The sequence below is a fragment of the Hypanus sabinus genome, chromosome 20 (genome assembly GCF_030144855.1).
Source record: "Hypanus sabinus isolate sHypSab1 chromosome 20, sHypSab1.hap1, whole genome shotgun sequence".
Lineage (NCBI taxonomy): Eukaryota > Metazoa > Chordata > Chondrichthyes > Myliobatiformes > Dasyatidae > Hypanus > Hypanus sabinus.
Window position 1 is genome coordinate 23,632,679 of NC_082725.1, and position 14,728 is coordinate 23,647,406.

The 14,728-nt window shown below is 43.2% G+C and overlaps 1 protein-coding gene across 1 annotated transcript in view; it reads right to left on the bottom strand.

The window, feature by feature from the left end:
* The window catches only part of LOC132378375 (uncharacterized), a 240,158-nt gene that overhangs the window by 199,670 nt on the left and 25,760 nt on the right, over positions 1-14,728 (bottom strand). Inside the window, exon 2 of the mRNA XM_059945247.1 lies at positions 10,397-10,578. Coding sequence (XP_059801230.1) covers positions 10,397-10,578 — 182 coding nt within the window. The remainder of the gene's footprint in view (positions 1-10,396; positions 10,579-14,728) is intronic.

A 14,728-nucleotide genomic window follows, 5' to 3' on the forward strand; every position in this document is an offset into this window, starting at 1 on the left:
GCCATTCTGAAGGAAGCCACGTTAGATTCCGGGATTGGAATTTTTGGCTGGAATCACAGAAAACCGCTTTTAACTAACATCGGGGAGAGGAAACCAACGCTCCCCCGATTTCACGGACGATTCATCAAGACTCGGCAAGTTCTTTCTCTTCTCCCCCAATCTCTCTCTCTCGGTCGCCCCACACGAAACCCAGCAATTCTCAAAAGGCTGAGGCCTGCAGACTTTCTGAGTGACTTTTATATTTCCAACGGACAATCTATTAACCCCTAGATAACAGCAGAGCTCACTTCTTAATGATGATTATTACTATACCCGCGCTTTAGATTGAGTGTTGATGATGTGCACTATCTGAATGTATGTATTAACCCTACTTTTGTGTCCCTTTTTAAATAAAATGTTTGAAAATAGTGACATCAGACTTCAACTGACCTCTCTATCTTTGCTGGTAAGTTCTCCAGTTACGGGATTCGTAACAATAGAAACATCTATAGTCACTTAAGTTCATACACTCAAGATACTACTAAAGATATCAGGTGAGATTATCTACTCTACTGGTACTATTTTTTAATTTCAGCTTTCTGGAGATGTCCATTTCTGTCGGCTACCTCTATACTGTTGCCTCATCCACCACAAAGTCAATCATATGATATCTTTCAAGCTCCTATCACGGGACTTTAATAAAAACTAACGATAAGCTTGATTTTAAAAAGAAGGTGGCACATTCCCCACCTCTAATTAATTCCAGCATCAAGAGACTACAAATTTAATTAAAATAGGAGATTTGAAAATGTTCTTAGGCTCAAATTGTTATCAGAGATTCACGTACAGTTCACTATCACCAAAAGAGATATCAACATTGGAAAAAGGGGAACGTTAAGACTATAAGACCAAAAGATGTGGAGCAGAATTAGACCATTCAACCTACTGAGTCTGCTCTGCTATTCCATCATCTCAAACCTGCCTTCACCTCAAAACCTTTGGTGCCCATACTAATCAAGAGCCTATAAACTTCCACTTCAAATATATCCAATGACTTAGCCTCCAGAGTGGGGAGAAATCAACAGTGGGAACATATCAGGATAACTCAGTAGAGGTGGGTGTTGACAGGATAAACTCTGTCTGAGGCACCATGCAAAAAAATCGGCTACTTCAAATATCAAACACTACAATTGTGGTTCTGTATCCCGTGTTGATCAAATTCAATGATTTATACTTGCACAGATGAATGAGTGAGTAGAGATGGCAGGAGAGAGAGAGAGCTTTATATTCCCAAAGAATTAAAGCCATTTCCAGGAAAGGAGGTAATTCTACATGCCAGACAGATTGCACTTCAATAGGAAAAGCTCCAACATCCTTCTGTAGGGGTTTGCTCATGCTGTTGGGAAGGATTTAAATCAGGTGGCACCCAAGAGTAGCATCAGATGGACCTAAACTAGGCTGGAAACAAAAGGCTAGGGCTCAGGTGAGTAATTATTCAGGGAAGCAAAGAGAAAGGATGAATTTGCAGAGTAACAACTGGGCAATAATGATCAGAGTACATGAGGAAACTGTAAATAGAGAGAAAAAGAAAACAAAAGTCAGATAAGTAACTCCAAAGTGGGGAAGACAATTCAAATAAGATCAGGTCAGTAGTAGTTTACCAAGGACAGTAAAAATGGGAATGAAACAACAAATTAAATTTAGTTCATTGTGTTTCCTTGTGAATGCATGGAGTATGGTAAATAAGGTAGGAGAACAACAGGCACAGGTAAATGTGATGGAATGGGATGTTATGGCACCAGCAGAAACTTAGCCCATAAAGGGGCATGATTGTATAGTAAAAATCCCAGGATACACAAACCTGCTCCTTTTTGGACCAAGTTTCTGTTAGTACCATAATATCACATGGTCACACATCTATCTGTGCCAGCCAGGTGTCAATCTTATTCCTGGATCCTGGAGATAAATATCCCAACATATTTAAACATTGTAGTGTTCTTGCTCGGCGTGTAAGATAACGCAGAACTAAACACCGAGATAAACCTTTGTCAATAACGACAGGATCACAGTAAGATTAACCATTTACTGTTCACTCTTCCACACTGACGTATGGTGAAAACTGTTGACAAAACAATACAAGATTTGTACAGCATTTGTTTCGTTCTTAATATTACATTTACATGATAAATACATGCAAGGTAAAACTACAACAACTACATTACATTAAAGTGCAGCATACAGTCAGGGTCTACCTACGCCATTGACTGCTTTAAATACACTTCAACGCAAACATCCACAACTCTTTAACTAACAAAAACAAACATTATCGACCGTCGTTACTTTTAACAGGATCGGCGTTAACATTTTAATTCAACATATCGATTATCTCATAACTCACAGCGTTGCTTTCACAATGTTTCTGGTGCGTAGAGAGAAAACTTTGCTGGCGCTGCTCGCTCGCGCACATGTCTCGACCCCCCCTTTCCGTTTTTCCAAACCGGTATTTTCCCACAGGACCCGGCGAAACAGGATGTGACTTCATCGCATGCCGCGATCTCTCGCAGACAACTTTAAACAATCCTAACTTTAACTAGAATGCTAACAAATGAATTACTAAGTGAAAATATTATAAACTAAATAACTGCCATAAAGGCAGCACACTCCCCGCTTGACCTTCGTAAGGTCACAATGAACATAATACAAAACGTTAGTCTCTAATCAGTCCTTGGTAGAAGTAGAATGACTTCTGTAACAGGCCTTTGGTATATTTTCACATCACCTTGTTCGGTAGTTTTCAACTCAACCTTCCTGACATGTCCGTCCCTGCTAGGGAATTGAGTGAGACCAGGACCAATTTGCCAGAGCCTGGACCTGTCTCCACTGCTTTAAGTACAAATCCTTATCAGAGAAGTCCTCTGATGGAGGGACAGCTCCTGCCTTCTGCGTAAGGAGCATTGAGGGCAAGAGTATGAAGGGGTTTTCCGGGTCAGAAGACACGGGTAGGAATGGTTGTGCATTTATGATGGCTGTGACCTCTGCCATTAGTGTGCACAGAACCTCGTGGGTCAATCGGGTGCGTTGCTGCATCTCAGGTTTCCTTTTCAGGGTTTTTTGCAAGGGCATGAACCGCTTGACTGCCTGCTCTTTGTTGTTTGGCAAGCACTGGGGTGGTTCTCTGAAAGGCAATGGGGCGACCCCATTATTTGCTTCATCTCTGAAGACCTTGGTGTCCTTTGTTTTTAAGAAAATGGCATCTTGAGCTGATTGAGCAAGTTTATTATCATGCTCAGTTTGAACGAAGACTGACTGACCCAGCGTCTCGTCAGTTACTTTACGTTTGTTAAAGCCTTGTCGTGCTTCCTTAATACACGTGACACTTGTGCGGGGTTGAAAAATTGAATGGCGGCCACTCTCTAGCACATTGGTCTTGAATGTGCTAACAGTCGGTTTGTGTACATTGCCAGGGCACACCTCTCCTATCACCACCCCACCTAGATCCAGGCGTTGCGCAAAGTGGGCGTCGTGTCGTCCATTGACCTGCTACCTAACCTTGTGCACCCAGATAACATCTCTTCCTAATAGCAGGAGTATTTCTGCTTTTGGATCCAGTTCTGGGATGTGTTTGGCGATGTGGCGGAGATGTGGCTGGTGTAGCACCGCACTTGGCGTTGGGATCTCAGTGCGGTTATTCAAAATTTCATTGCACCCTAAGAGTGGAGGGAGACAGATGATGACTTTACCATCCAGGGACTCGAGCTGGAAGCCTTCCGCCTTCCTTCCATGAGTTTCCACGTTGCCTGAGCAAGTTCTAAGGTAGTATGGGAACTGCTCACTCTCAATGTTGAACAATTTAAAGAACTCTGGACTGACTAGTGAGCGATTGCTCTGATCGTCCAGAATTACATAGGCTTTGATGGCCTTGTCTTTAGCTCCTTTAGGGTACACCTTAGTGAGGCAGATCTTTGAACAAGAACAGCTTGACTGAGCTTGACCGCAAACTTCTGTACAGCTCGAGCTGACAACAGTTGTCCTGGAGTGAGCCTCTCTCTCCCCGCCGTCCTGTTGTGGGGGTGAAGGAGCGTTGTCGGTTTGTGGTAACGGGCCGGGATGCATGGCCCCATCGTGATTAGTGCTATCACATTCCGGACACTTCACGGCGATCGTACACTCTCTATCAAAGTGAGAGGTCGAGGAACAGCATTTAAAACATATTCTTTTCTCCTTGAGAAGGGCCATCCTCTCTTCAAAGGATTTTTCCCTAAACGTTCTGCATTTTCTGAGGGGGTGGGGTTTGTTATGCAATGGGCAATTCTTGCTAGAGTCATGGTTAGTTGTAAAGACTTCAGTCTTAAGCACTGAGATGGGTTTATCAATGTTGAGATTATTCGAAGAGGATTTATCTGGCTTTGTGTAAACTGTACTGCTTCCTTGACCCATGAGGCTAGGGTCATTTTGCTTCTTCACCTCCCTGCACACAAACCTAGTGAAACGCTTAAAGGGAGGAAATCGACCATGGTTGTCTTCTTTGTACTCTGAGGCAACAGACACCCACCTGTCCTGCAGCCCAAATGTAAGTTTGTCCATGATTTGTCTAATCCCGAATGGAGTATCTAGGTATACTAGCCCAGTTGAGTAGCCATCTTATTTGGCGCCTTGAATCTCCATGAGTAAATCTCCGAGTTCCCTTAACTTAAAGTGATCTTTGGCTGACACCTTAGGAAAGTTTTCCAGACGTCGGTATAGCACCATTTCAATAATTTCAGGGGCCGCATAGCCCTCCCGAAGTCTCTCCCATGCTTTGCTTAAGGCTAGCTCGGGGTTGTTGATGTACACTGAACGTATGCGTCTCACCTGTTCACATGATTCTTTTCCCAGCCATTTCGCCATAAGATCCAACTCTTGGGTTGCTCTGAGCTGGATTCTGTCGATAGCGTTGGTGAATGTGAAGTACCATGCACGGTAATTTTCAGGATTGTCGTCGAACTGGTATAGTCCTGAAGTGGCAAGATCTCGTCGTGCTAAATACTGTGCTAGGGGTTCAATTGCAAGTGGCCTGCAGCCTGGGGAAGTATGTCGGTGGGTATATGACCGAGGGCGTACCTCTGTTATGGACTTTGCTGTTCTGAATTCAGCCTTTGCCTCTCTTCTTGCCAAATCTTGTAAGTTTGGTGTCGAGAAGTATTTGTCGTCAGCTCTTTCATTCTTGACTTCATCACGGAGTTGCGAGGGTAAATTGTCTTCCTCAAATGGATGTGGTGCAGTTGGGTCTCTCTGAGACGCCACATGACGTGGGGCATTATCAAATGAGTATGGAGTGGAAGAACAAATCTTCCAGACTGTTTGAGATTGGACATAGTCGCTTGTGTGATCCAATCTGGTCTTTTCTGAAGTAGATTTTACGTCAACCAGATCTTGTATTCCTTCAACATCTTCTATGAACTCTGCTTCCACCCTGGCAGCTTCTTCTTCTCGTTCCAGTGTCAGCACTTCTAACTCTGCCGCTATCCTTGCCCTTTCCAACTGGTTTTCGGCTTCTCTGGCAGCCTTTTCCATCTGGTTTTTGGCTTCTCTGGTGGCCTTTTCCATTTCTCTGGCAGCTGCTTCCTTCTGGTTTTTGGCTTCTCTGGCAGCCGCTTTCATTTTCAAATCTGCTTCTTGTTTGGTGTAGCGCAGTCGCACCCTGGCGGCTTCTGCCTTAGCTCTTGCATGGGTGGACTTACTTGATGATGTCCTACTGCCCCCCTCACTGGGTGGCAACGACTTGACGCTGGATCGATGTGTCATTGCAGCACTTGAAATACCTGATAATGCTGCTTTTTCACTGTAGTGTTCTCGCTTGGCGTGTAAGATAACGCGAAACTAAACACAGAGATAAACCTTTGTCAATAATGACAGGATCACAGTAAGATTAACCATTTACTGTTCACTCTTCCACATCGACGTATGGTGAAAACTGTTGACAAAACAATACAAGATTTGTACAGCATTTGTTTCGTTTTTATTACATTTACATGATAAATACATGCAAGGTAAAACTACAACAACTACATTACATTAAAGTGCAGCATACAGTCAGAGTCTACCTACGCCATTGACTTCTTTAAATACACTTCAACGCAAATACCCGCAACTCTTTAACTAACAAAAACATAAACATTATCGACCATCGTTACTTTTAACAGGATCGGCATTAACATTTTAATTCAACATATCGATTATCTCATAACTCACAGCGTTGCTTTCACAATGTTTCTGGTGCGTAGAAAGAAAACTGCTGGCGCTGCTCGCGCTCGCACTCGCACATGTCTCGACCCCCACCTTTCTGTTTTTCCAAACTGGTATTTTCCCACAGGACGCGGCGAAACCAGATGTGACGTCATCACATGCCGAGATCTCTCGCAGACAACTTTAAACAATCCTAACTTTAACTAGAATGCTAACAAATGAATTACTAAGCGAAAATATTATAAACTAAATAACTGCCATAAAGGCAGCACAAGCATATTTAGGAAAGGGAGTGGTGATTAAAAAGAATACTTAAGTATTGGAACGAGGGAACATCAGAGTAAAAGAATCATACAGCATGCAAGCAGGCCAGTGAGTCCAACTCAGCCCCAGTGAGCAGTATGCATCTCACAGAACTTCATCTATTGCCTCCAATCCTTCGGCCATTTCAATGTTCCTCCATCCACCTTTTCAATTCTGTCCATGACCTAGCTTCGATCACCCTCTCAGACATTCTAGGTACTCGTTGCAGTGGTTAGCACAACGCTCTTACAGCTTGGCGTGCTCCAGAGCTTGGATTTCAATACCCGTGCTGTTCTGTCAGGGGTCTGTGTACAGCATCCTCATTGAATGCATGGGTTTTCCTTAGGTCCTTCAGTGTCTCCCACCATCCCCCACCCCCCCACAGTCTGAAGACATACAGAATAAGTTAATTGTTCACTGTAAATCGTTGCATAATTTTGTTTGGATTAATCAGGGCTGCAGATTTGCTGAGGGATGGCGTGGCTCGAAGGGCCAAATGGCCTGCCCTAAGCTGTATCCCTAGATAAGTAAATCAATCTCTTCCCTCTTACTCCTTTGTCCTATAGCCTTATCTGCCTCTGGTACAGGGAAAAAATTTCTGCAGTATACCCATAGTACATATTTCAATTTTAATCGTGTCCCCTCTTAACCTCCTCCATTTCAGGCAGAACAGACCGAGCTTCTCCAGTCTCTTCTGCTAATCAAACTGTTCAACTAAGGAAAAAAAAACAAATAAACATTCTAGTTGATTTCCCTGCACCCTCTCCAGCACTGTTACATCCTCCTTAGTGAAATGACTTCAGCTGCGCACAGTACTCCAGCTTAGCTCTAACCAAAATTCTATAAAGCACAAGATCTATAATTCTATGAGCCGCAACGAATGAAAGTCGGTAATGCTTTATCCAATACCTTCTTAACCATGTTATCCACCCGTGTTTAAGGGCCTATGTATTCCAAGGTTTCTCTCTTGCTTTGATAGTTCCCTACCATTTGTGACATGTCTTAACTTTCTTAGGATTCTTAAAATCCGCATCACGTATTAGACCACAAGACATAGGATCAGAATTAGGCCATTCCGCCCATCGAGTCTGCTCTGCCATTCCATCATGACTGATCCTTGATCTCACTCAACCCCATACACCTTGCCATAGTTGATCAGAAAACGATCAACTTCCAGCTTAATTATATGCACGGACTTGACTTCCACCGCACAGTGGCAGAGCATTCCAGAGTTACTACACTCTGGCTAAAATAATTCTTCCTTACCTCAGTTCTACAGGGTCCCTCCCTCAAGTTTGAGGCTGTGCCTTTTAGTTCTGGATACCCCCAACATAGGAAACATCCTCTCCACATCCACCCCATCTAGTTCTTTAAACATTCGGTAGGTTTCAATGAGATCCCCCCACATTCTTCTAAATTCCAGTGAGTACAGGCCCAAAGCTGCCAACAGCTGCTCATATGTTAATCCCTTTATACCCAGACTCATCCTCCTGAACCTCCTTTGCACTCTCTCCAATAACAATACAGCCTTTCTAAGATATGGGGTCCAAAGCTGTTGACAATACTCCAGTGCAGCCTGATTAGTGTCGTATAAAGGCTCAGCATTATTTCCTTGCTTTGCTTAAATCCAAGAAGTTCTGCAGATTCTGTAAGTCCAAAGCAACGTACATAAAAAGCTGGAAGAACCCAGCAGGTCAGGCAGCATTCATGAAAATGAACAACCAATCGACATCTCCATGGATGCTGCCTGATCTGCTGAGTTTCTCCAGCATTTCAGATCATTAGACCATAAGACATAGGAGCAGAATTAGGCTATTTGGCCCATTGAGTCTGGTCCACCATTCAATCATGGCTGATTACTTTTTTTCCTGCTCAGCTGTCTAGCTGTAACCATTGATGCTAAGGCCAATTAAGAACCCATCAATCTCCACCTTAAATTCACCCAGTAACCTGGCCTCCTCAGCTGCCTGTGGTAACAAATTCCACAAATTCACCACCTTCTGGCTAAAGAAATTTCACCACATCTGTTTTAAATGGATGTCCCTCTATCCTGAGGTTGTGCCCTCTTGTCCCAGACTCCCCAACCATGGGGAACAACGTTTCTATATCTACTCTATCTAGCCTTTCAACATTCAAAAGGTTTCAATGAGATCCCCCCCTCATCCTTCTAAATTTTAGTGAGTACAGACCCAAAGCCATCAAAAGTTCCTCATATGATAACCCTTTCATTCCCAGAATCATCCTTGTGAACCTCCTCTGAACCTTCTCCAACACAGTACATCTTTTCTTAGATAAGAGCCCAAAACCATTCACAATACTCCAGGTGAGACCTCACCACTGGCTTATAAAGTCTCAGCATCACATCCCAGCTCTTATACACTAAAACTCTTGAAATGAATACTAACATTGTATTTGCCTTCCTCACCACTGACTCAACCTGCAAGTTAACCTTTAAGGTATTCTGCACAAGGACTCCCAAGACATTCTGGCTCTCAGATTTTTGTGGATTTTCTCCCCTTTTAGAAAATAGTCTGCACATTTATTTCTACTGATGAAGTGCAGGACCATGCATTTTCCAACATTGTATTTCATTTGTCACTTTATTGCCCATTCTCCTAACCGGCCCAAATCCTTCTGCAGCCTAGCTGTGCCCTTAACACTACCTGCCCCTCCACAAATCTTTGTGTTGCTAGGTTTGAAGTCAACAAAGCCATCTAGCCATCATCTAAATCACTGATATACAGCATAAAAAGTGGTGCCAACACCAAATCCTGCGGAACACCACCACTCACTGGCAGCCAATCAGAAAAGGATCCATTTGTTCCCACTCACTGCCTCCTACCAATCAGCCAATGCTCCAACTATGCCAGTAACTTGCTTGTACTACCATGGGCTCTAAACTTAGTAAGCAGCCTCATGTGTGGCACCAAAGGCCTTCTGAAAATCCAAATATATAACATCCACCACAGCCCCTTTGTCTATCCTACTTGTAATCTCCTCAAAAAGAATTCCAACAGGTTTGTCATGTAAGATCTTCGCTTAAGGAAACAATGCTGACTTTATCCAATCTTGTCCTGTGTCACATAACCTCATCCTTAACAATTGACTCCAACATCTTCCAAACTAGAGGTCAGGCTAACTGATCTATAATTTCCTTTCTGCTGCCTCCCTCCTTTCTTAAAGAGTGGAGTGACATTTGTAATTTTCCAGTCCTCTGGCACCTTGCCAGAGTCCAATGATTTTTGAAAGATTATTACTAATGTTTCCACAAACTCTACCACTACATCTTTCAGAATCCTAGGGTGCAGTTAATTCGGTCCAGGTGACTTACATACCTTTAGGTCTTGCAGCTTTTCAAAGGTTTCAAAGGTACATTTAATGTCAGAGAAATGTACACTATATACATCCTGAAATGTTTTTTCTTCGCAACCATCCACAGAAACAGAGGAGTGCCCCAAAGAACGATTGACAGTTAAATGTTAGAAAACCAAAGTCCACCCCCAGCTCCCCTCCCTCCCGTGCATAAGCAGCAGCAAGCAACGATCCCCCTTCTTCTACCAGCAGAGAAGAAAGCATCGGCACCCGTCACTGAGCACTCAAGCACGAGCAAAGCAGCAGCAAAGACACATGGCTTGCAGTACTCCAAAAACTTCACCCAGCATTCGACATACCACAGGCTCTCTTTCCCTCCCTAATAAGAGAGAAAGAGGTATCCCCGTTTCATAGCAAGAGGGGAGACATAACAAACAACTCACTGGTTTACGGTGTCAAAAGTCTGTTGCATTGCTTTTTTCAGACTTTGAGCACAAAGATCTCAAGTCACTGGGCACACAACCAAAGATCTTCCGACACCCCCGATGACACATGGATCTCCTGCAGTGACACTGACCTTCGATCTGCCTGTCTCCAGAGCTGCTCCAAGATCCCAGGCCTCTAAAGGCGAGCTGAACTCTTAGGCTGAGCCCTTGGCATGCCGAACAACAGCCAGTTGTGAGACCCCGAGAACAGGTTCCAATTCCACAAAGAACCATAGTCAGCATGTAACTCCAGGTCAGAGTCTTCAAAAGAACCCTGAGAGGGAAAAATAGAGGTATTAAAAGATAGAAATGGAGCTGTTTCAAAAGATGCAAGCAAAGGAGTTGCCATTAGCCCTCCTAAACTCCTGGAAAGTCTAAATCATTTTGAGCACCTTCTCCCTTGTAATAGTAACTGCACACACCAGGCACACTGCTAGTGTCTTCCACAGTGAACACTAATGCAAAATACTCATTTAGTTCATCTGCCATCTCCTTGTGTCCCATTATTATTTCTCCAGCCTCATGTTCTAGCAGTCCTATATACACTCTCATCTCCCTTTTAATTTTACATACTTGAGAAAGCTTTTTCTATCCACTTTGATATTGTTTGCTAGCATGCTTTCAAATTTCATCTTTTCCCCTTTAAGGACTCTTCTTTTAGCTGCTTTGTGTGGGGTTTTGAAAGCTTCCCAATCATTAATTTTCCCACCAATTGTTGCTTTGTTATATGCCCTTTCTTTTGCTTTTACATCGGCTTTGACTTATCTTGTCAGCCACAGTTGAACCATTTTGCCATTTGTCTATTTCTTTGTTCTTAGAATACATCTGTCCTGTCCCTTTCTCATTTTCCCCAGAAACTCCCACCACTGCTGCTCTGCTGTCATCCCTGTTATTATTTCCTTTCAAGTTACTTTGGCCTACACCTCTCTCATACCATTGCAAGTTCCTTTACTCCACCAAAATACTGCCACATCAGACTTTACTGTCTCCCTAACAAGTTTCAAGTTGAACTTAACCTAATTGTGATTATTGACTCCTAAAGGTTCCTTTACCTTAAGCTCCCTAATCACCTCCAATTCATACTTAACACCCAATCCAGTGTAATGGAACCCCTAGTAGGCTTAATGACAAACAGCTCTTATAGCTATTCAACAAATTCACTCTTGGGACACATTACCAATCTGATTTTCCAAATCTACTTGTATGTTAAAATCTCCCATGACTACCATTGCCTATTTGACACACCTTTTCTATTTCTGATTGTAATCTGTAGTCCATATCCCACCTAATGTTTGGAGGTCTGTATATAACTGTCATCAGGGTCCTTTTACCTTTGTAGTATCTCAACTCAGCCCAAAAGGGTTCAGCATCTTTTGGTCCTATGTCACATTTTCCTGATTTGATGTCATTCTTTACCAGCAGAGCTAAACTACGCCTGCCCATTTTCCTATCCCTCCAATACAATGTGTAGCCTTGGAGATTCAGCTCCCAACTACAACCATCCTTCAGCCACAAGTCAGTGATGGCCATAACAGCATACCAAACAATCTATAAAAGTGCAACAAGATTATTTCTTATACTCCCTGCATTGAGATACAACACTGTGTACTGTATTTGCCACACTTTACGATTCTACATCTCTAATGCACTGATACTCACCCTGCTGGCTACAGATGTTCCTATCATCTGCCTGACCTTCCTGACAAGGTGACTGCATGCCATCTTTGTTTATTTTAAACCATCTGTCCTATTCTGAGTCCCTTCACTCTGTTCTCATCCCCCTGCCAGATTTGTTTAAACCTTCCCCAAGAGCTCAAGTAAACCTGCTTACGAGAATAATGGTCTCCCTCAGGTTCAGGTACAACCAATATCTCTTGTACAGGTCAGACCTTCCCCAGAAGAGATCCCAATGATATAAGAACCTGAAGCCTTGCCCCCTGCATCAGCTTCCTGGCCTCATATTTATCTGCCTAATCATCCTGCTTTTACCCTCAATGGTACATAGCACAGGTAGCAATCCAGAAATTACGACCCTAGAGGTCCTGCCTTTCAGCTTTCTGTGTAGCTCACAAAATTCCCTCTTCAAGACCTCATCGCTGTTCCTTCCTGTCATTGGTACCAATATGTACCAAGACATCTGGCTGCCCCTCCAAAGTGCTGTGGATATGATTTGAGACATGTCTGACCCTGGCACCTGGAAGGCAGCATACCATCTGGTATCCAGCTCACATCCACAGTATCTTCTGCCTATTCTTCTGACATTTGAGTCCTCGATCACTACTACTTCCCTCTTCTCCCCCTCCCTTCTGCACCACAGACCCATGCTCAGTGCCAGTAACATGGTCTCCGTGGCATTCCCCTGGAAGATCATCCCCCACAATAAAATCCGAAATGGAAAACTTATTATTGAGGGGAATGACCTCAAAGGTGCTCTGTGCTAACTGTCTATTCACCTGCCCATTTCTTCTCCAGTTATCCGCCTCCTGCAACTTAGTGGTAGCTACTTCCCTGTAACTCCGATTGATAATTGTCTCACTCACTTGTACAAGCCAAAGGTAATCCAGCTGCAGCTGCAGATTCCTAACACAGTCTTCGAGGAGCTGCAGCTGGATGCACTTCACACAGATGTAGTTCCCTGAGAGACTCTAGGTCTCCCAGGACTCTGACATTCAGCATGAAGAACACACAACAGCTATTGAAACTACACTAAGCACCTTTGATACAGTAAGTAAAAAGGGAAACTTAACAGAAACTTACCCAGACATCTTACCCAGAGCCATCACTTCCTCTGAGCCAAAGCCTGACACTGCCATTCCCACTCCCGACAATGATGTGTGAGAAACATCTTCATTGTGCACCGCTCCCGAATGCCCGCGAAACTCTATTTAAAAGAGTCCCACCGACCTGCAAGAAATTTCCTCAATGCGCACTGGTCTCCCCCACCACCCACTGGAATGTGTGTACATTCCACCTCAAATCTGTCCAGATTAAACTCCAACAGCTATTTTGAGGCATTTTCACCAATACATCAGTTTTTTTTTTCCAGTCTGAGTAACATCAACACCATCAACAACTCTGCCAATCTTCGTGCTATCCATCATGCTTCCTGCATCCATCTCACTCATGTACTGTATATTTCAAACAGATCAAAGACAGAATCTGCCTGGTTAGACCCAAGTAGTAGCAGAGCAAATATTACTCTGCTGTGGTATATTCCACAAGTGAAAGAACGGGAGAAATACAGAACAGCAAACACCTTTCGGACAAGTAAAAATAAATATAAGGGAATCAAATTACTCCAACTATAACAGTTAGCATCTCAGTTTAGGACAAAGAAGTTGTTCAAAGGCAATGTGGTCCTAAATCTGGTTCTGAGATATGAGATGGGTCTGCACACCAAGGCTGGGTAGGAGAATAGTCAGGCAACCATGATCACGTCATCCGAAGATTTACGTCATCTATAAAAAGGAGTAATTCAAATGAAAAGAATAATTAAAACTGGCCTTCCTACAATTAATGGGACAAGAACATTTAAGGGCCAGCTAAACAAGAACCAAAATCTGATAGGCAAAACCTGTACAGAATGAAAGGCTGTTTTTTTAAAGAGCTGGATCAGGTAGGGGTGGGGCACATTTGCAGTAGAGTTGAAAAGAAACACACCTCCTTGGAAGAAGATTTAAGAGATGAGTAAGCACACTTAAGAAACAGCATATGACAAATATTGAGTTATATTGGTAATATTGATAGAACTAGAGTGACTATAAAAAGAACTGCAACAGTGCGATGATAATGCACTGGACGAAAGAGAAGGAGCAGGTCAGATACCTGGTACAGGAGATTCTGAATACTTATCGCAACCTACATTTCACTGTGCTACCATCCCACCTGCTCTCTACTTATTCCCCAGCTGACACACCATTTACTGGTAGCCCCACACTTCCAGCCTGCCCAATATAAATTCTGATCTTCACATCTTGCAGAAGTCTAATGCTCAATTCTCTCCCCGATATTGTTACTGGCCTTCAGGTCCTCATGCTTGCACATATTTCACCTTCAAATATCTAAAGACACATAAAACCATTAGAATGCTTTATTAATTTTGAGATACGGTGCAGAACAGGAACTTTGGAGCAATGACACATGCTGCCCAAATGCCCACCTATTTAACCCCAGCCTAATCACAGGAAATTTTACAGTGACCAATTAACATACTAACCAGCATATCTTTGGACCGTAGGAGGAAACCTACTCAGCCACAGGTAGAACGTACAAACTCCTTACAAACTCAGATGCCCGGAGCTGAATATCATCATACTAAACACTATGCTGCCAGTGTTTTCTCGGAATATTCTAAAGCAGGAATCCTTTAGCACAAGTGCACAGATCTTTTACTCAGCATACACATCTCCCCACTTTCATTATTT